The sequence below is a fragment of the Stegostoma tigrinum genome, chromosome 19 (assembly GCF_030684315.1).
Source record: "Stegostoma tigrinum isolate sSteTig4 chromosome 19, sSteTig4.hap1, whole genome shotgun sequence".
In the NCBI taxonomy this organism is placed as follows: Eukaryota; Metazoa; Chordata; class Chondrichthyes; order Orectolobiformes; family Stegostomatidae; genus Stegostoma; species Stegostoma tigrinum.
Window position 1 is genome coordinate 13,258,480 of NC_081372.1, and position 21,271 is coordinate 13,279,750.

Here is a 21,271-nt window from a genome sequence, read left to right on the forward strand (position 1 = left end):
GGGTAATAAAGTGTGAAGCTGGATGAACACAGCAGGCCAAGCAGCATCTCAGGAGCACAAAAGCTGACGTTTCGGGACCGATGAAGGGTCTAGGCCCGAAACGTCAGCTTTTGTGCCCCTGAGATGCTGCTTGGCCTGCTGTGTTCATCCAGCCTCACACTTTATTATCTTGGATTCTCCAGCATCTGCAGTTCCCATTATCATTGAGATGAAGGAATTTGCTTCTCACCTATTACATTGCAGTTACAAGATTATGCAACTTGTGTTAGATGTTAAATATGATCGATTAAAACTAGATTTCGCACTGAAATCCTTCTTAAACCCGCCCATTCGTATTTTGCCTGCTAAGATCTTTAAAAAAAACACCTCTGACCCAAACTTCAAGCCACCCTTCCCATTTTTTCCTCTTTAGATTTAAGTTTACATTTTATCTCATTTTCCTCGTGAGGCACCTTGCAACATTTCACCATGTGAAAGGTATTGTATAAATCTAAGCTATTATTGTAAAAGAACAAAGTGAGCCATAAAATATTTCCAAGCCAGAATTTTCTCAACATATTGAAAACAAAAGTTGGATTTATTGAGTTTTAGATCGAAGTGATGTTCATCTTGTCTCTTGAGTCCAGACAATTGATATCATCAATTGCTATTTTGGGGTGGCACAGTGGCTCAGTGGTTTGCACTTCTGCCTCACAGCGCCAGGGATCTGGGTTCAATTCCACCCTCAGGTGACTGTCTGGTTGGAGTTTGCATGTTCTCCCTGTGACTGTGCAGGTTTCCTCCAGGTGCTCTGGTTTCTTCCCACAGTCCAAAGATGTGTATGCTAGGTGGGTTGGCCATGGTAAATTGTTCTGTAGTGTTCAGGGGTGTGTAGATTAGGTGGGTTACAGCTGGGTGGGATGCTTTGAGGTTTGGTGTGGACTTGTTGGGCCAAAGTGCCTGTTTCCACACTGTAGGGATTCTATGATCATCAATGTGTTTTTAACTACAAAGTTGATAGTTCAAGGTCTACTCCACTTGAGCACATCATTTAGGGTGATATCTCCATGCAGTACCAAGTGTGTGTAACACTGTTGGAGGTGCCACCTGTCAAGTGAGACATGAAGTGTTTGTCTGCTGAAATTGAATTAAAAGATCCCTTGGCATTATTCAATACTGGGGAAATAGACCAAGCTGTTATTAGATTACTAGTCAAAACACAGCTGGAATACTGTGAACAGATTTGCGCCCCTTATATAGGGAAAAATGGAAACATAGAAAATAGGAGCAGGATTAGGCCATTCAGCTTCTGCAAGGATATACTGGCATTGGAGGCAGTCCAAAGAAAGTTTGCTAGACCCTGATACTTCAACACATCAGCTTTCCCCCGGCCAACATCTCTGTCTCAGGCTTGCTGTAGTGCTCCAGCAAAGTTTACTGCAAGCTGGAAGAGCAGCACCTCATCTTCCGCTTGGGAACTCTACAGCCTTCTAGACTCAATATCGAGGTCAATATTTTTTGGACTTGAGCTCTCCCAAAAACCATTTCCCCAATCCCCATTTATCACATGGTCTGCTATTACACACAGCCTGTTGTTAGCCACCATTAACAGCTATTCACTCTTATAATCTGATTTTTGTCCACTCCTTTGTCTGTCCAACTATCCTTTTCTCTCTTCGGGCTCTCTCTCCATTTATTGTTTACTCCTCAACCCCTCTCCCCACTCTATCTTCTGCATAAAAATGAACATTTTCCTAGCTGCCATCAGTTCTGAGAAAGTCACTGGACTCACAATGTTAACTCTGATTTCTGTCCACAAACGCTGCAAGACCTGCTGAGCTTTTCCAGCAATTCTGTTTTCATTGCTAGACTGAAACCAGCTATAGAGGGACTGTCTATGAGGAGAGGTTAAGTAGATTGGGATGGCACTTGTTGGGATATAGAAGAATGGGAGGCAACCTTATTAAAGCATATAAGATTCTTAGAGGGTAGAATAAAACAAAGAATTATGGATACAAAAGCAAAGTTGCTGGTAAAGCTCAGCAGGTCTGGCAGCATCTGTGAAGGAGAAAACAGAGTTAACGTTCGGGTCCGGTGACCCTTCCTCAGAGGAGACTTTTCAGCGGACTGTGCGCGCGGTTCTTCCTCCAGCTGGGAGCCGCCCTGTCTCCATGTGAAGAAGGAGCACGGGGAATGCTTGAGGAGGAGGAGTGATGATGGTGTATAGGTGTATCCGTCTCTCCAGCAGACCCTGAGGGAGCTGGGCCTGCCTCTCCAAGGCAATGCCAGCCTGTCGATGGAGGCAGACAGACACTTACATTGACTCACTGCACTGCTCCAGCTTTAGGACAGTGAGGACCATGCCTCCCATGTTACTGCCAGCTGTTCGTGACCCTCCCTGTGCATGTGGACCAAGTTCCTGATTGTCAACTCCACAGGGCCCTCTCCTGCTTGGGGCTGACCGGGTCCCCGCTCTCAGGCAGTCCCCAAAATGCCAGTGGTCAGGGGTGTTTCTTCCTTGCCCAGCTGCGGAGCTATTGTAGTGAGGTGCTCACCAGACAGTGTACTCCCACTCTTTATGCCTACCATTCCTCCCAAGGTAGCTGTGTCTGGGATCTGGTGGGGGTGGAGGAGACTTCCTTGCTAATGCTTCCTCTGAGGTTTTAGTACTCTCCTCCTCAGAGACAAAAGAACCAGCCATGTCTCCATGAAGGTGGAGATCATCCTGGTGGTACCTGGAAGACGAAAGAGAGAGCAAACATCGGAGCTGTTGGTTAGAAATGGTCAATGACACTGACAGTGAGATTAATGTGAGAGTTACAATGGAATGAAGAGTAGCACTACTTGGATGGTGGGACATGAAGATCTCAGATCCCCGATCTTCTTCTGACATGGCCAGCAATTTCTCTTTGTAGGGGATGAGAAGTCTAATGCTGGGTATTCTCCATCCATCGGGGGCCTTGCTGCCCTACTGCAGGCTGTTGCTTCCCATGATGAGAGAAAGGGAGTGAGTGAGTGAGGTGAAAGTGGCTGGCACATTTTGTTTGTGCCGGTGTAGGTAGGAGGAATGTGGTGAGGTGTCCTGGGTGAGTAGTGAGGCTGTACAGAGGCTGTGCAGTGTTAGTGGTATCGGAGACTGGGGGCAGTGAGAACAAGTGGCAGAAGATGTTGCAGTCAGTAGTGAGAGCATGAGCCTTGGTGGGATGTGTGTGTGAAGTAGCAGAGATAGACAAAGTGTGAGGTTGTTGAAGGAGGTGTGTGGTATTTTCCTTGGCTGAACAGAAGAGATCATTGACCTTCTTGTGGCACTGCTGGCTGTCCTGCTGGACCATGGAGGCTACTCTTATTCCCCTTGCAGCAGACTGCCAAGGTCTGGTATTGTGTCCTGCTCTCGTGGTCATCCTGGGAGACGATGCCTCTCCTTTGCATCAGTCCCTTGACCAGGGTCACCAAGTCACGGTCAGACAATCATGACCACCTTCTCCTTCTCTGCCATGTTCAGCTTCTGTACATTACCAAGCAGGTCTGCTTTCGGAGTGCCAGTGCTTGTCTGGTGAGCAGTGATTTTTTAAGTATAGGCAGTGGGTGATGGAGATGTTGGTCTTTTGGTAGATTAGTGAGATGGGAATAGCAGCTGATGTGAAGGTCATCATGAGATGGATTGGGAGGTTAATCAGGTGAGACACAGTGAGAAATCATGCTAACCCCAATTGCGAGAAACCTGCAAAAACACTCATGCAGCATGCACTGAGCCAAAAATATGTAAGATTCATCCCAGCATTTCAGAGTTCGGTCTATTTCTAGTTTTTTTTTAACCACCGACGTGTAAATTCAACACACTGTTTTATTACAACACAAGTAAGATATACATTCAGTTAGATGCAGGTGCTGCGATTTGGCCGGTGTTTGGTTTTGAATTACAAATGCTCATCTTGCGGCTTCAAATAGTTTTATTTCAGGCAATGTTTTAAAAAAAGACTCTTAGTGGATAAACAAACCTTTGCCAATCCCAGGGCCAAATCTTTCACATGAGAAGCTAGAAGTGGAAGCGTTAGTGATGAGTGAATCTGATAGGTGATATTGAATTTCGATGTCTGGAATATCAAGAAGTCTGGCGCTTCCTGACTTGATGTTCAATGTAGGTCATTTCACCACATTGTAGGCAGATGCTAATGACTAATCAGGAAACTCTATGATTAGAGAAAGCAATTGCTGAGAAATGTGAAGTGGAGGCTGAATATGAGAATATGTGCTCATGTATCCAATTTGTGCAGACCGTAATTACGTTGCAGACAGACAAGCTTCTTCAACAAAAAAAGCAAATGCTGGAGAAACTCAGCAGCTTCGGTAACATCTGTGGGAAGAAAGCAGAGTTAAGATTTCGAGTCTGTTGATGGGAACACTGATGAAGAGTCAAGGAATTGAAACATTAACTGTGCTTTCTTCCCACAGATGCTGCCTGACCTGCTGAGTTCTTCCAGCAATTCCTATTTCTTGTTCCTGTTTCTGTTTCAAATCTCCAGCATCTGCCGTTCTTTATTTCATTATTGTGCTGTTATCTTCCTCTTACCTGACAGAACTGTCATGTCAATAAAGAGGCATCTGAACAAAGTTGAATAGCAATAAGCCACCTGATCTCCAAATATTTATGTTTACAGGCTGGGGAATAGTAAGTGTTTCTAACTTATCTAAATATTGAAAGCTAAAGAACTTTGGTGTTCTGGGGACAAAGTAACAGGAGACAGTCACTCACTTTCCTCCATTCCAACATTCTAGGTGTGGCCAAATCACAGGTTGCAAGTCGCAGGCATCCCTTTCTATAGAGAAAGTGAGGACCTACAGATAATTGAAATGTAGTGGTTATTAAAGTGGGGACATTAGCCTGGGCCATTCTGACAAATTGGTTGGTAAACTGGTGGTGGTTGGGTTTGGGCCCTGATAGCAACTTCTCTCAATTCCCATATGAGGGCACAATGTGGAAATGCATGTAACAGGGAGGTTAGAGGAGGAGGAGGAAGTATGACTCAGTGGGAACAAAGAGCGTGCGTGACTGAATGAGGAAGATGGGTGGGATGGCACGAGTGAGTGGGTGCGATGGATACAAGGGAATGAATGAGGGCCTGAGGGCTGGCTGTCAAGAGAACGTATGAGTTGAAGCAGTGGGGAGGGTGTGCTTAAAAACATGACCAATACTAATGAAAATGTGTCTGTAAAGATTGTCAGTTTCTTGAGTCTCTCAAAGGTCCGGAGTTTATCAAACACTGAGTTGCAAAACTATTTTTTAAGTGTATTGGAGATGTACCGTGAGGATGGTATGTGTCCAATGCCAATCTGAGACCTGTACCATGTGCCAGCCTGTGGCAAACACTGAGGTACTTTAACCAAAAGGTCATGATGTAACCTTTCCCAGGTTGAGAAAGTTTGGTCACCTGTGTTCTACTAGAACATCGCTGGTCAGTGCCTTAACTTTATTCATCCACTCTTTTCTTTCTACATTTCTCTCTTTATGCCAAAATAGAACAAAATTCCATCAGTCTCAGTTGTGAAACTATGTGTAGACTGGAGTTATGGATCGTGATGGTAGAGTCTCTAATTTACTTTCCGTTAGAAAGCTGAGCAGGAATCTCTCCCACTCTTACTGTTTGAATTTGATCTGCATTGGAAATGTTGTCTTCATTTTTAACATTTTATATAGATCGCCCCACAACCATCTAAATTTAAGGTAATTGCAGGCGCAGTGTGAAGACACCTGTTTTCTGAAGCAAAACGTGATCTTTTTACCCCAATTGATTTGGAACAGCATACATCAGTGCAAACAGTTAGCCCTCATCCTGATGGGATACATACTCACAACTATAGATTACCAATGCTGACATCTTCCACTTCAAACTGCAATCAGATAAATAACATTTCACGACTGTACATCCTGGGTTAAAATTGTGCATTGAGTTTATTACCAAGTAAAACCAAACAGAAGAAAATGCGAACATTGCAGATTACATCAGATAACTTAAGTTAACTTGTGGAGTCTAAGGAAGGGTGACTGGACCCGAAATGTTGAACTCTGATTTCTCTCCACAGATGCTGCCAGACTTGCTGAGCTTTTCCAGCAATTTCTATGTTTGTTTTTGATTTCCAGCGTCCACAGTTCTTTTGGTTTTTAATTAACTCGTGGTGTGTGTTTCAAAATAATAGGTGGAATCTTCCCAGTCTCTGAACAATATGGGTATTGGCACAAAAGTTTGAAAATCAGATGAGATTGTCAGTAATGAGATTCTCAATGTTGACAGCAAAATGTCCAATTCTCCAACTGTATGTTTAACGATGTGATGAGGATCTTATTAGTTAGCAATGTGAGGCCCATTTACTCCATTTGCATGGATTAACATGGCATTATTAGTTCATCTTGCATCATTCTCCCATCCATTGGATAGACTCTAGATGGCAAAAAATGTTCCCAGCATGAAACGTTGAGCATGTACCTGGCAATTCCAGCTCACAGATGCTCCCCGGCCCTCCATCATGGACATCAGTCACAAAAATCTCAGGGCATGCTCCAAAGACTGGCACCTACCTTCATTCACATACATTGGGCACCTACCAGCCCCAGTGTATCCTCCTGGTACATCTCCAGTCTACTTAATGTACGGTTTTGCAGTTCGGTGCTGCACTTTGGAGTGGACTGACACCTCTCATTGGAATGCTGCTGCCTGGAAAATCTATGTACAGGAACATTTACCCATCTTAGGGATCTCACTTGCTGTCTCAACACTTGGTCACTTAGCTCCTGCTCGGATGCTTATAATATCCCTGCCTTGTCTTGAGCTTTTGTGCTTCTCTCCCTCAGCCAGAGCATAAACTCTCACACAAACTCTGTCTGGTTCTGCTTTTTAGCGCAGTCACAATACCAGGCATGTTGGTCAAGAGGAATGGACATATTGCTGTATGGTACCATGCTATGCCAATCTGTACCATGTGCCAGCATGTGGAAAAACAGAGGTCCTTTAACAAAATGGTCATATTTTATAGTCTAAGGGGAATAATCCTCAGTCAGGTCTGGGGAGACATCCTTCAGTTCAGCTTGGTAAGTCAAGAGCAATGTCTGTCATCAGTGCAGGGGCTTGGGCACATCAGTAGGTCACTTGTAACAGTCACAGTCAGAGAAACATTTCTGTGTCATCCAGGAAGTGTGCCACAGATTGTCATTGTCCAGTATGACCAATCCAGTGATTTGTAGTAAGTCATTTGGGGAGCTGCACAGAGACCAGTCAAGGATCCAGTCACATAATAGGCAAAGCCGTCTGTCCAAGTGGCTCATAGAGTGAACCACTGTTGAGATGACAAAGAAGAATGGTGAAGGCAGAGCAGTACACAATGTCTAGATGGAGTTCAGCAAATCATTTGATAAGGTTCTGAATGGTAGGCTGGTTACTAAGGTTAGATCGCACTGGATCCTGGGGGAGCTTGCCAATTGGATACAAAATCGGCTTAAAGATAGGAGATAGAGGGTGGCGGTAGATGGTTTCTTTTCGGACTGGAGGCTTGTGACCAGTGCTGTGCCGCAAGGACCAGTGCTGGGTCCACTGTTTTTTGCCATTTATATAAAGGATTTGGATGTGAATTTGGAGGAGGCATGGTTAGTAAGTTTGCAGATGACACCAAAATAGGTGGTGTCGTGGACAGTGAAGAGCATTATCTCAGAGTACAACGGGACTTTAATCAGATGAACAAATGGGCCAAGGAGTGGCAGATGGAGTTTAATTTAAATAAATATGGGGTGTTGCATTTTGGTAAGGCAAACCAGGCCAGGACTTATACAGTTAAATGTAGGGTCCTGGAGAGGGTTGCTGAACAAAAAGACTAAGGGGTGCAGGTGCATAGTTCCTTGAATGTGGAGTTGTAGTTGGAAAGGGTGGTGAAAAAGGTGTTTGGTACGCTTCCCTTCATTGGTCAGAACATTGAGTGTAAAAGTTGAGATGTCAGGTTGTGGCTGTGCAGGACATTGGTGAGACTAATTTTAAAATATTGTGTACATTTCTGGTCAACCTTCTTTATAATGTTGTTAAACTTCATAATGTGCAGAAAAGATTTACAAGGATGTTGCTGGGCCTGGAGGATTTGAGCAGGGAGGAGAGGCTGGATTGGCTGGGGCTATTTTCCCTGGAGCATTGGAGACTGAGTGGTGACCTTATAGAGGTTTAGAAAATCATAAAGGACATGGATAAGGTGAATTGCCAAGGTTTTTTACTAGGCTGGGGGTGTCCAAAACTGCAGTTTAATGGTTTTAGGTGACATGCAAAAGACTTGAAAAATGGAGTAACTTTTCATGTGCGTGTATGGATGAGCTGCCAGAGGAAGTGGTGGGGGGTGGGGTGCTTACAATTACAACATTTAAAGGGCATTTGGATGGGTATTTGAATAGGAAGCACTTAGACTGATATGGACCAAATGGTGGAAAATGGGACTAGGTCAGATTCTCTTTGGACATCCACTGTTTGTAACTTCATATCATCAAGTAAGTAGCCTGATCAATCCAAAATGGATAACCTCACACCTGCCTATTACCGAGTATTTAATACTAGAATATTGTCCAATTCCTTTTGTCAGCCAGCTTTAGGTTTTGTGTTGTTATTTCAGACTTTATGTAATGTAAAGACAATGGCACTGAAATCAGTTGTGGCATTTGCTGAATTTTCTTTGAACTTTGAACATGTGACATACATTAAAATAATTTAGCACTCATAAAAATAGAAAGCATAGTACCAGTGAAGCAATGAATCATAGACCCATAGCAGTTCAGCATTGAATAATGTTGGTTATAATTATTCTATTGTCACATTTTGCAGGCTACTCTTAGTTGCCTTTCAGAATCAGGGAGAGACTCATGGGAATTCTACAGTTATCTAACTGTGGATGTTAAATAAATTTGAGACATCACATTATCAATGTCTGGCTGTAAGGAGTGAGCTCAGTGAGGTCTCTTGTTAACTGCTTATTTTGACACCCTGATGGGATGTTCCCTTTGATGGGATGTGGGATTCTTTTAGATTATTAGAAAGGGGAACTAAATTTTGGTGCGATGGGACCATTTCTGGGACTCTCCAGAAATCCCATGATTCTTCAGGTGGTCAGTCCAATTCATAATGACCAGCAGTGGAATAATGTGGAGTGAAAAAGTAATAATTTGTTTGCATCCTTGAAAGGTGAATTTGTGGTAAGTTTATTAGCTGTTTTTCGGGATGCCACCTGATGTAATTAAAATAATTTTGTGACAGCTCCTCCATGCTCTATATATAATTTAATGCTGTGAATACCACCAAATCAGACTGTATAATGTGCATGATCCTTCCATGACAATTATGTACCATGCTCTGCAGTATACTACAATTAACAGCGTTTCAAACAACATAATACTATAGGGTGTACAGAAGAAGGGTCTAGGCCCGAAACATCAGCCTTTCTGCTTCTCTGATGCTGCTTGGCCTGCTGCGTTCATCCAGGTCTACACCTTGTTATCTCAGATTCTCCAGCATCTGCAGTTCCTATGATCTTTAATACTGTAGGGTATTGGATGTGACTGATGCAACAATGACGTATCATTAGCCTGATAGTGGTATCAATATTCAGATCGAATTTTCAAATTTAATTTTTACTCCTGTGATTTTTGAATATATACCTCAAGATGTAGGCCAGCAGTAGTTTTGCATTACTATTTAAAGGTCACATTGCATTGTTTTGACACAGTAAAGACAGCGATCTTATTTTCAAATTGATGTTCTGAGTCTGTCAGAATTTTTTGGTGCAGATAGTTGATTCTTTCGACTTCTCGATGCTCAAAGAAGGCTGCCGAAATTTTTCTTCGTACACGCAAAGCATAGGCTTCCAAAAACACTGTTACATAAGCAACAACGTAGAGCAGGCAGACAAAACAGATGACCTTGATGTTAGGGGGAGATGGCTGCAACATGCAAGCATCAGAAACAAAGGTGAAATCCCAGGAAAAATTTGCTGTTTGGCTTATTAAAGAAGTGATGAGAACCTGTGGAATCACCATATCTACCTGAAAAAGACCAATTCATTTTTAAAGTTCTGCCTCATTACAGAAAAATATAAATGTAGAAAGAAAATTTTAATGCCATGTTCATCCCAAGCTACTCATATTATGGTATTTTGCAATCAATTGTGGTACTAAACTCATATCTGTATAACAATAGAGAAGGAATAATTATTTTTGGCTTTAACTGTAATTCTGTAAATCGTGACTCTGCAGACGTAATTTGAATAACATATATTGTAGGCAGTGTGGCTTCCTTGAAGATGTGCACCATCCTCATTTCAAAACTGTTTGTAACATACCCTATTTGGTAATAATGTAGACCAGACTTCCAACAAACGCCTGATAAATTGCTAATAGCTAAATATGTTTCATGTTGCTGAGTGCTGAACCATACATCCTAAAATTAGCTGTAATGGACTTTAATATGGAAGGAGAAGACTTAATTCTTGTTTTAAGACCCCTGAGAAAGTTGGTGTGCCTAGCAATGGATCTGATATTAGAAGTGATCTGCTTGATTCTTTGCCTCAAGAATGTGCTGTCCCAGACGAGCTGAGCATTAGTCACTTCCCAAACAAAAATGTGGAACCAGAAAGAAGATGATTGTTCATCTGAAACACAGTCAGCATAGCTTCCACAACTAACCTCAATCCCAGCTAGCCACAGTCCACTTGTTAAACCATCTGCATCTCTTGGATACATTACAACTGTCACTCACTCCCAGCTCATTGAATCGTAGAATGAGGCCATTCATTCCATCATGCCAGTGGCTATCCTTTATAGTTATGTGGATAATCAGCAGTCGAGGGGTATAACCTTTGATTCCCTGAATTTTCATACTTTAAGACACTCTTATGAAGTACAAATGAAAATAATTAGAAGTCTGCCTATAGCCTCCATGTCTTTGCTATTCAGCAGCTTGTTTGAGCAAGGTTTGGGGAAGAATCAGTGATCAAGTTTTGAAATGAATCACTTGTTTTCTTGAGCAATTTTACTTCTTCACAATTGTACGTATTAAACCAATGGATTCATGTGGCAACTGTCAGATCTTGTATTAAGCAACTAGGTGTTGACAATAACTCCTAGTCATTAAAAGTTTTATTCAATACTATTATTTATTGCTTCTTTGAAGTTACCCCTGTATTGGTCCGTAACAAAACCCTTCTATCTTACATAACAGCAGTAATTCAGATAGCTCCTTTCCAAGTTGCAGTCCCAAACTCAGAGGGAGCTTGCTGGGAGATGAAAAGTTTGATTTTACAAATGGTCATAACTGTTTGAAATAGTCAACATATTTTCTTCTGCAGGATAGTGTCAGAATGATCAGGGGAGGAATACACAAAGAATCTAAGGGGGAGACACAGAAGTAGAAGTGCAACAACATACCCTTTGTGCACAATCTTCTTCACATGATCAATCCAAAAGGGTACCTCACATCACCAAAGGCTGTCTGCTATGTCCACCACTAGAAAGGATCCCTGACCTCCACCCTTAAAGGATACCTGTACCATGACCCCAATGTGATCTGGGACCACATGCATAGGGGTAATTTAGCTGTGCAAAGGGGCACCCTGGGCTATCCAAAAGAAACATATAGAGAAGAGAGTTGCTCTAGCCTGGTCTCCACACTCTAGGTTCCAGAAATGCAGTATTCCGGAACTGATTTCATTTAAATAGGCAGCAGCCTGCATGAACTGAGTGTGCATGAACTCACGGTCCGCCCCCTGCAATTTCATCCCAGTGTAAGTGTGAAATGTGGGTTTGGGACTTAGGATTTCAATCTAATTCTGCCATGTGTAGCATGTTTCCATTAATGTTGAAAATCTGAACTTGTATTTTCCCATGTTATAAAATTCTTGGCTCCTATAAAAGGGCATTTCCACAGCATGGTAAAGTCTGCTCCAAGTGGAATCTCTCTCATCAATATAACAAAGACAATCCTAGCAGCACAGTGTAAATGAAAGATCTGTGTTTATTCTGCATGTTTCACAATCATCAGAGGTCTCAAAGTGTTTAGGAACATCAACTTTACTGATAGGACAATGGCTAGCAAGAATTTCAATAGAAAATGATTGGGCCAATTTTTGAGATGAAGTATAATGAAACACCACTCTGTGGTCTGGCCAGTTTTGATCCCTCAGACATACTTACCAATCTGCTGGCTGCAGATGCATTGGTCAGAGTGACCACCGAGCAGTCCTTGTGGAGACAAAGTCCTACTTTCAGATTAAGAATACTGTCCATCGTTTTGCATGGCACTATCACTGTGCTAAATGATACAGAAGACTGGGCATCCGAGAGGCACTGTGGGCCATCAGCAGTAGAATTATACACCAGCACAATCTGCAACCTCTTGCAGGCATATGCCTTAGTCTATCTTGATCATCAAACAAGGAGATCAACCATGGTTCAATGACCTTCTCTCCATCATAAGGTGAGAAGTTGGGCTGTTTGCCGATGATTGCACCATTCTTAACTCTTCACATATTGAAGCAGTCCATGTTCAAATGCAACGTGTTACAGGCAATATCCAGGCTTACACTGACAAGTGACAAACAACACTCACGCCACACAAATGCCAGGCAATGACCATCTTGCATAGGAGTCAATCTAATCATTGCACATTGATGTTCAATGGTGTTACCATCACCGAAGTCTTCACCATCAATTTCCCACATGTTACCATTGACCAGAAACTCAACTGGACTCACCAGGGAGAGCCCAGTGCGAGAGGGCACAGGTTTAAGGTGACAGGGGAAAGATTTAAAAGGGACCTAATGGCCAACATTTTCATGCAGAGGTTGGTGAGCATGTGGAATGAGCTGCTAGAGGAAGTGGTGAACGCTCAGTGGATGAAAGGTTGGTTTCCATGTTGGACATCTCTATGAGTCTGTGACTGTATGGCATAAACACATTCTCTACAAGAGCAGTTCAGAGGCAAAATATTTGCAATGATTAACTGGCCACCTGATTGTCCAAAGCCTGTCCACCATGTACAAGGCACAAGTCAGCAGTATGGTAGAATAATCCTCATTTACCTGAATAAGTGCTGCTCCAAAAACAGCTACGAAGCTTGACACCAACGAGGACAAAACAGCCCTCTTGATTGCACCACATCCCCTCTCTCACGGACACTCAGTAGCAGCACTGTGTGCTATCTACAAGATGCACTGCAGAAATTCAACAAAGATCCTCAGACAATACTTTTCCAAACTCATACCACTTCCAACTAGAATGATAAGAGCACCGCACACATGGGAACACCACCGCCTGAAAGTTCCCCTTCAAGTCACTCACAATCCTGGCTTGGAAATATATCGATCAACCTTCATTGTCTGTGGGTCATATTCCTGGAATTCTGTCCCTAAGGGCATCATGAGTCGATGTACAGCACATGGATTGTGGTCGTTGAAGACAGCAGCTCACCACCACCTTCTCAATGGCAGCTAGGGACAGGCAATAAGTGTTGGCCAGCCAGCAACACACAGGTCCCATGAGAGAATAAAGTTTACAAAATAAGATTGTGGCTGATCTTCTACTGAAACACCATTCTCCCTGCACTATCTTTCAATCATTTTATTGCATTGAAACATATCAATCCTAATTTGAGCCACCTAAGCCCTCTGGGGTCGAGAATGTCAAAGATTCACCACCGTCTGAATTAAGAAATTCCTTCTCAACTCAGTCCTAAATGGCCCTGGCGTTTCTTGTGAGGCTGTGTCCCCTGGTTTTACAAACCTCAGTCAAGGCAAACATTGTTTTGTAACTACCCTGCCCACTTCTGGTAAGACTTTTATTAGTTTGAATGAGATCAGCGGCAAATTCTTTCATCTATGTGATCTTTCCTCATCGGACAATCAATTATTAGAACAGTAGTCGAGCCATTCTAGTAAATCTCTTTCTGAATCTGAATAGTGTGCCTGTTCTACAACAGTAACTCACATTTTCTATTGTATCCATCTCATTTTTACAATGGAGTGCAGGACTATTTACACCTGACTCCCAAGTATGATCTGTCATGTTTGACATTAGTTCATTGCATTCCATTTCTACCCCTCTAGAAATTAATCCCAATACTAAATTTATTTATCTTTTAATTGCATTATTGATGTGAATGTCAACCAAAGTTTCATTTTGTCTCCTGGAGGAAAACAGAATTCAGAAGAGGTCATACTTACATTGAACTTAAACTCCAAAGTTATTGGTACAGGTGGAAGACCAGCAATCCGAAGCAAGAAGTTTGAGGTCAGGTTGTGGACAATGAAATCTGCTGCAATGAAAGTTGCAGACAAGGCTAGAAATGCTGTACAAATCACAAGTTGCTTTACACATCTGGCTGCCTCGTCCGAAGACATCTTCAACCCTGTGGATCGGATTAGCTTTCTACTTGAGGTGCGACAACGTTGGACAAGTTTTGCCTTGTCTGTCTGCATGAGCTGAGCCAGCCTGCCAGTTATATATACATTGTCGAACTGCAGATCTGTCAGATATCCCTTGAGGTACCAAGCTGATTTTAGAGACAGATAGAAGAAAACAAAGCCAGCTAGTACTCTGTTGATATTCAAAGTTGTCTCATCAAATATGGTCTGAATTGTAGAAATATTGCTTTGGATTTCATTGCCAACGATATGTAGATGGTTCTTGATTGCTGATGTATTGATGTCTGATTTAACATGCCATTCTGCGTTTGAAGTTGTGATGACATTGCTCTCAGAGATTTTTTTGAAGAGCTTGGCTATATCTGCATCCATTAATGTTTTAATCTGCTTTATAATGAGTGTCGAGTTCACAAGGCTCTGCGTTGAGGTCAGAGTAACGCACTGTAGCACTTGGAGAATCATCTTGATATTGCCCAGCATGTTGGGGATTATGTTGATTGCAACAAGCATGAAGCATGTGGAGATGAGCAAATCACGACCTTGTTTAGTGCCTAATGTGGGGATCACCATCGTGAACACACAACGTACAGGATGGACCAGGAACAGAAGCAGTATCATGGCACCTGTGAATATGCAGGTTATTACATTGGATGCCAATGATCCATATTTTAGAGATGAAAACAACCAGTTATGCAACAGTGCACCAGTGATTGCGCATATACTGGAACATAACAGAAAGAGGACAAGTAGTTCTCTCCAGTCATCTGGAGTGGGTTTAGAGAAAGAAGCCCAGGCAAACCGCATCAATTCCTTTGCTTTCTGAGCCCATTTGCTCGCATGGGAAATGAGGTTCTCCGTATTACAGTATCTGCAGGGGAAATAAATTAATCTTTAGCCAGTGAATTATTTAAATTGGAAATTCCATTGCAACATGTACTCAGAAAAGCAGATTCAGACTAAGCGTGACCCTAATTAGACAACCAGAAATTTCTGCCTGAATTAGGGTGATGAAAGTCAAACTGATTGGTGCAATGAAAAGTTTGCCAAGGCCGTACTAATCTGGCAAAGTGAAATTCATTAAAAAAAACAGAATAAAATGATCTGTGGATGCGGAAACCAAAACAGTGTTGGACAAACTCAGCAGGTTTGGAAATATCTGTCGTGAGGACAACTAAGTTAACATTTTGCGACTAGTGACCCTTTGACGGAAGTTTCTGCTTTCTCTGACTCTGTCTCTCTAAAGAAAAAAAACATCACTGCCTTTTTGGAAACAGGTCAACGCAGGAGCATAAAAAAAACAGGTGCAAGAGAGTACTCCTTGTAAAAAATATTATACCATTTAATAAGATTGGGCAACTAAAGTTTGACCATGCTAGAGTGACGAAAGCTTGCCTACTTCCTCTTCCTTTGCTCCAAGGAGGTGACGCTGTGCAGATTGCAGCACAGAACTCATGGTCTGCAGTACGTTAGCATTGCTTGAATACCTTATCCACGGCACAGCACCGTCACAACAGAGAAAATCTCTGTCCTGTTACATCTGTTTACAGGCATGTCACAATTTTGTGAGTCAGAGGAGAGTGCTTGCCACCAAATCAAGTATTACTAACAATCTCATTTTGCTGTTCTTGCTTTGATATTCAGGGTCACAGAAGATTGACAGAAGCCATTTTTCATGGTAATTAAAGTTAAGCGACTGTTCTTTGATAGGCTGTGGAGATAAGAAGGAAACAGGCAACACGTTAAAATCGATTTCACAGCTTGGTAGGGTTTCAAGTCATACCCTCTGGCTTGTTAGTTAAATTCTGGGTTACTTCCTCCCTGTCAGGTTACCAACGGGCAGATGGTTCAGGTTGTATGCTCTAGAGTTTGCTGCTTTGGTCTACTTCGTACTAGGCCTAAATATATTGAAGTAAAATTTATTCAACTAAAAGAGGAAAGCAATGTTTTTATTCAAAGTACTAGCTTCATACTGAGGAAAGAATTTTCTTTGAATTTTATTTCTTCTGAAAGCTACCTGCAAGGAGACACACATACTAGCATATCCCGAACCATCTGGAACATTTCTATAGAATACGCAGAGTTTGGGATTTCAGGACAGTAGTGAATTATTTGATTGTGGCAGCAGCCTTTGGAGCTTTGATCTTGTGTGTGACTTGTTAGAGTTTGAAACCACAAACTACAACCACAAACTAGAATTGGCAGGCCAGCAAGTGAGGTCCTGGTCTGGCAGCTGATCTGGTACGATGAGCTGCATGTGCAAAGTACCGAGATAATGGTTTCTCTTCCCCAAGATTTAGGATGTGCAAAACCATGAGGGAGCTTGAGAGATTAGAGGTCCCACTGACGGCAGGATCAACAGCAGAGGACCCTAACCTAAAAATGATTGACAAAAAGAAACAATAGCTACATTTGTGATCAGGCTCTGGACAGCAAATAGAATTGTATCATTACCTGAAAGGAAAGGTTTGCAGGACTCTGGGGAAAGGCAGTGGTGTAAGTGACACTGGGTGACTTGTTCTTGAAGACAGCCAGCACAGATGTGACAGGCTGAATGTCCTGCTCATGAGTTGTAAATGTACTCAGCTTGGATGGCTGGTTTGTAATGCAGGCTGGGTCTCATGGCCTGTGTTCAGTTCTTGCACTGGCTGAGGTGACCTTCTCAAGGAAGCCCTCAGGTGAAAACAACCATCATTTGTCCCTATCTCTCTCTGTCTAATGAGAGTGCAACTGTAACACAGCTTAGAATCATACTGTGTCCCTATATTAGACTATGGTGGCTTCTCCTTTATTATATTTTTGATAAGCACAGTTTAATTTTAGTAATATGTTTGAAATAACTCCTAGGAGGCTGGTGTCCCATCACCAAGTCACCCTTTATTTGCACATGCACAGTATATGAACTCCGACCAACTATCTCAGAGCCAGTTTCTAGAATGAGTGGAATCTGTGATACTCCTGTTTATATCTGTCAGCCAGGGCTTCCTGATTGGACAAGGTTAACAGCCTCAAGCAGGAAACTCATAATCAATGAGATCCACATGGCCAACCTTGTTCCAATCGCCACAGCCTTGAATTTACAAAACAAAACTTTCGAATTTACAGGGTGTAGAGCTGGTTGAACACAGCAGGCCAGGCAGCATCAGAGGAGAAGGGAAGCTGACATCTGATACTGCCTGGCCTGCTGTGTTCGACTAGCTCTCCACCTTGTTACCTCAGGCTCCAGCATCAGCAGTTTCTACTACCCCTCCAAATTTCCAATTATTTTTATGATTAGTTCCTGAATTGATTATAGCTGATCTAATTGATAAAAATACCTGCTAATGAAATGATGCCAATGAACACCACTATTTGAGGCATGCTGAATTATAATGATATGAGTTTGCAAAAGGTTTTGATGGCAAGTTTCATCAGAGAAGTACTATAATAGGCTGGGTGAGTGCATAAACGTCAATCTTAACCCCGATGAAATGACTAATGGCCAAGATTTCATACTGGAACAAAATGTATTAAGGCATAGTGACCCTCAGTTAAACCACCACTAGTCATTTATCTCTCTCTCTGTCTCTATGCCTTTCTCTGTCTCATGAGAGATCAGCCATATGGCCTGGTAAGACGGTGGTGACTTTACCTTTAGTTCAGCATCAAAGCAGGAGTTGAATCTGGGGCTTTTTGATTAATATAACTTCGTGCTGGGACAGACACTTTACCCACGTGGCCACCAACACGGTACAACTCACTATTTGACAACCTATTTTAAAAAGAACAAAATGAGTAATAGAGGTTTGCTTTGTGGGTGGGGGGTGGGTTGGTGGGTGGGGGGGGGCGTGCGCGGTATACGCGGGTGTTATTTGTAATAGTGAAATCATTCCATCCTCACTGTGGCTTGCCAACTTTAATCTTCTGCCTGCAGATTCTGGAGAGGAGGGTTGCAATAATTATGGAGTTTACGAATTAGAGTCCAGGAGAGGAGTGGCGGTGAGTTGAAATGGTGCAATAGAGTATATACTTTGGTTTCTCATTCAATTCTTTAAGCTTCATATTTGAGCAAAGAGAATAAATGGCATCCATCTGTTCCAATATGAAAAGCATCAGAATCCTCTTTCTGACTCAAATTCACTGCCGCAACCTTATAATGATCAGTAGCTGGAGCCCTGCTAATTTTGCACCACCCTTAGAAGCGTCCTATTTGGAGTTACCTCATCATGTCCTATCTCAGATGGCATCTGTCTCAGGCTGACCTGGTGGAATAAGTAAATGGCGCAAAAGCTCTTTTTTTGAATGGTGATGACTACAACAAAAACATTCACCCTTTTGTTTAGAATGAAAAATGATACACCAAGAAAACCAATAGAATTTACTTACTTGTGCATGTTTTTGCCAGCAAAGTGATGTTGTTTCTTGTCCTGTGTTGTCACTTCAGATGTAAATGTTAGCAGTCATGTAGTTATTACAATTTCCAAATCAGTCAATGTGTGGAAAAGGAACAGGAGTCTGTTTTAGAGTGTTCCCCAAGCCTATGCTCCTCCCTTCAAGCGCAACAATCATGCACACAGTTTGGCACAGATACCAACCTAAGGGGACTTCACAGCTTCCCCACTTACATAATACTTTGATTATTTTGACAACTCATTGTTTCCTCTTTCTTTGAAAACAGTACTGTTGATTTTGTCAACATATATGGAATTAGATCACAGAAACTGAGGAATAAACAAATGGAAGAAATTTGTGCTTATCAATTTCAAAGATAATTATGTAAATTACAAAAACTATTGCAAAGTACTGAACTCTTACATGTTTGGCAAATCTACCTTCTGCACCCTGCAATAGCATACCTCAAAGTTCACCTCAGGAGACAAGTTTTGAGATCATAAACTATCACTTGGAAAAAACCAGTCTGGCATTAAGCACGGGACATCTTTGCTTCTCTACTTTTCTCTCCTCAAACAAGATGCTGTCTGAAAGTAACCAGGCTTTCAGCGACCTGTTCTCATACCTCGTTTTGTAGCTGGATGCAAAATTTTGTTTATCGTGTGCCTATGAAATGCCATTGGATTTTACTACTTTAAAAACACTATAAAAAGCAAGTTCTTGCTGTAGTGTCGCATGCAACTCGCTAAGGCGATATAAAGTATGGGTGTATTCTAAAAGGGGTGGAAAAGGCTGTGGGTGCATGTGTGCATAAATCTTCAAAGGTAGCAGGAGAGGCTGAAGTTAAAGTGAAAGAAATGGTATCTTGGACTTTATGAATACGGACGTTGAGTACAGAAGCAAAGACGTTATATTAAATTTGTAGAAAACACTTGTTCAACCTCAGGTAGAGCATTGCATTCAGTTCCAAGCACCATATTTTAAGAAGTTTATGAAGACATTGGAGAGGGTGCAGAAAAGACTTGCAAGAATTGTCGCAAGGATGAGAAAGTCCAGTTATGTAAATTGATTGTTGAAAAACTTCTGTTTCTCTTGGAGGACAGAAAGTTAAGATGAGATCAAGATGTACAAAACCATGAGGGAGCTTGAGAGATTAGAGTTCCCACTGACGGCAGGATCAACAGCAGAGGACCCTAACCTAAAAATGATTGACAAAAAGAAACAATAGCTACATTTGTGATCAGGCTCTGGACAGCAAATAGAATTGTATCATTACCTGAAAGGAAAGGTTTGCAGGACTCTGGGGAAAGGCAGTGGTGTAAGTGACACTGGGTGACTTGTTCTTGAAGACAGCCAGCACAGATGTGACAGGCTGAATGTCCTGCTCATGAGTTGTAAATGTACTCAGCTTGGATGGCTGGTTTGTAATGCAGGCTGGGTCTCATGGCCTGTGTTCAGTTCTTGCACTGGCTGAGGTGACCTTCTCAAGGAAGCCCTCAGGTGAAAACAACCATCATTTGTCCCTATCTCTCTCTGTCTAATGAGAGTGCAACTGTAACACAGCTTAGAATCATACTGTGTCCCTATATTAGACTATGGTGGCTTCTCCTTTATTATATTTTTGATAAGCACAGTTTAATTTTAGTAATATGTTTGAAATAACTCCTAGGAGGCTGGTGTCCAATCACCAAGTCACCCTTTATTTGCACATGCACAGTATATGAACTCCGACCAACTATCTCAGAGCCAGTTTCTAGAATGAGTGGAATCTGTGATACTCCTGTTTATATCTGTCAGCCAGGGCTTCCTGATTGGACAAGGTTAACAGCCTCAAGCAGGAAACTCACAATCAATGAGATCCACATGGCCAACCTTGTTCCAATCACCACAGCCTTGAATTTACAAAACAAAACCTCCGAATTTACAGGGTGTAGAGCTGGTTGAACACAGCAGGCCAGGCAGCATCAGAGGAGAAGGGAAGCTGACGTCTGATGCTGCCTGGCCTTCTGTGTTCGACTAGCTCTCCACCTTGTTACCTCAGGCTCCAGCATCAGCAGTTTCTACTACCCCTCCAAATTTCCAATTATTTTTATGATTAGTTCCTGAATTGATTATAGCTGATCTAATTGATAAAAATACCTGCTAATGAAATGATGCCAATGAACACTACTATTTGAGGCATGCTGAATTATAATGATATGAGTTTGCAAAAGGTTTTGATGGCAAGTTTCATCAGAGAAGTACTATAATAGGCTGGGTGAGTGCATAAACGTCAATCTTAACCCCGATGAAATGACTAATGGTCAAGATTTCATACAGGAACAAAATGTATTTTTGCATTTGGTTTAAATTTTCATTAAAGGTTTTAGTAGAGATGGTGCAACTATTAGTTTGCATGCCAGTTTTCAAACAGATTTGCATTCTGCGGTGAATTAGAACATAGAACATTACAGCACAGTACAGGCCCTGCGGCCCTCGATGTTGAACCGAC

General features: G+C 42.1%; 1 protein-coding gene across 1 annotated transcript; it reads right to left on the minus strand.

Moving 5' to 3' along the window:
• Nucleotides 1-9,688: 9,688 nt before the first annotated feature.
• Nucleotides 9,689-15,189, minus strand: LOC132210763 (osteoclast stimulatory transmembrane protein-like; the record flags this gene model as incomplete). Its single annotated transcript, XM_059652895.1, has 2 exons — nt 9,689-10,039; nt 14,212-15,189. Coding segments are annotated over 2 exons (1,329 nt in total), but the record flags the coding sequence as incomplete, so codon positions are not given.
• Between the last annotated feature and the right edge of the window lie 6,082 nt (nt 15,190-21,271).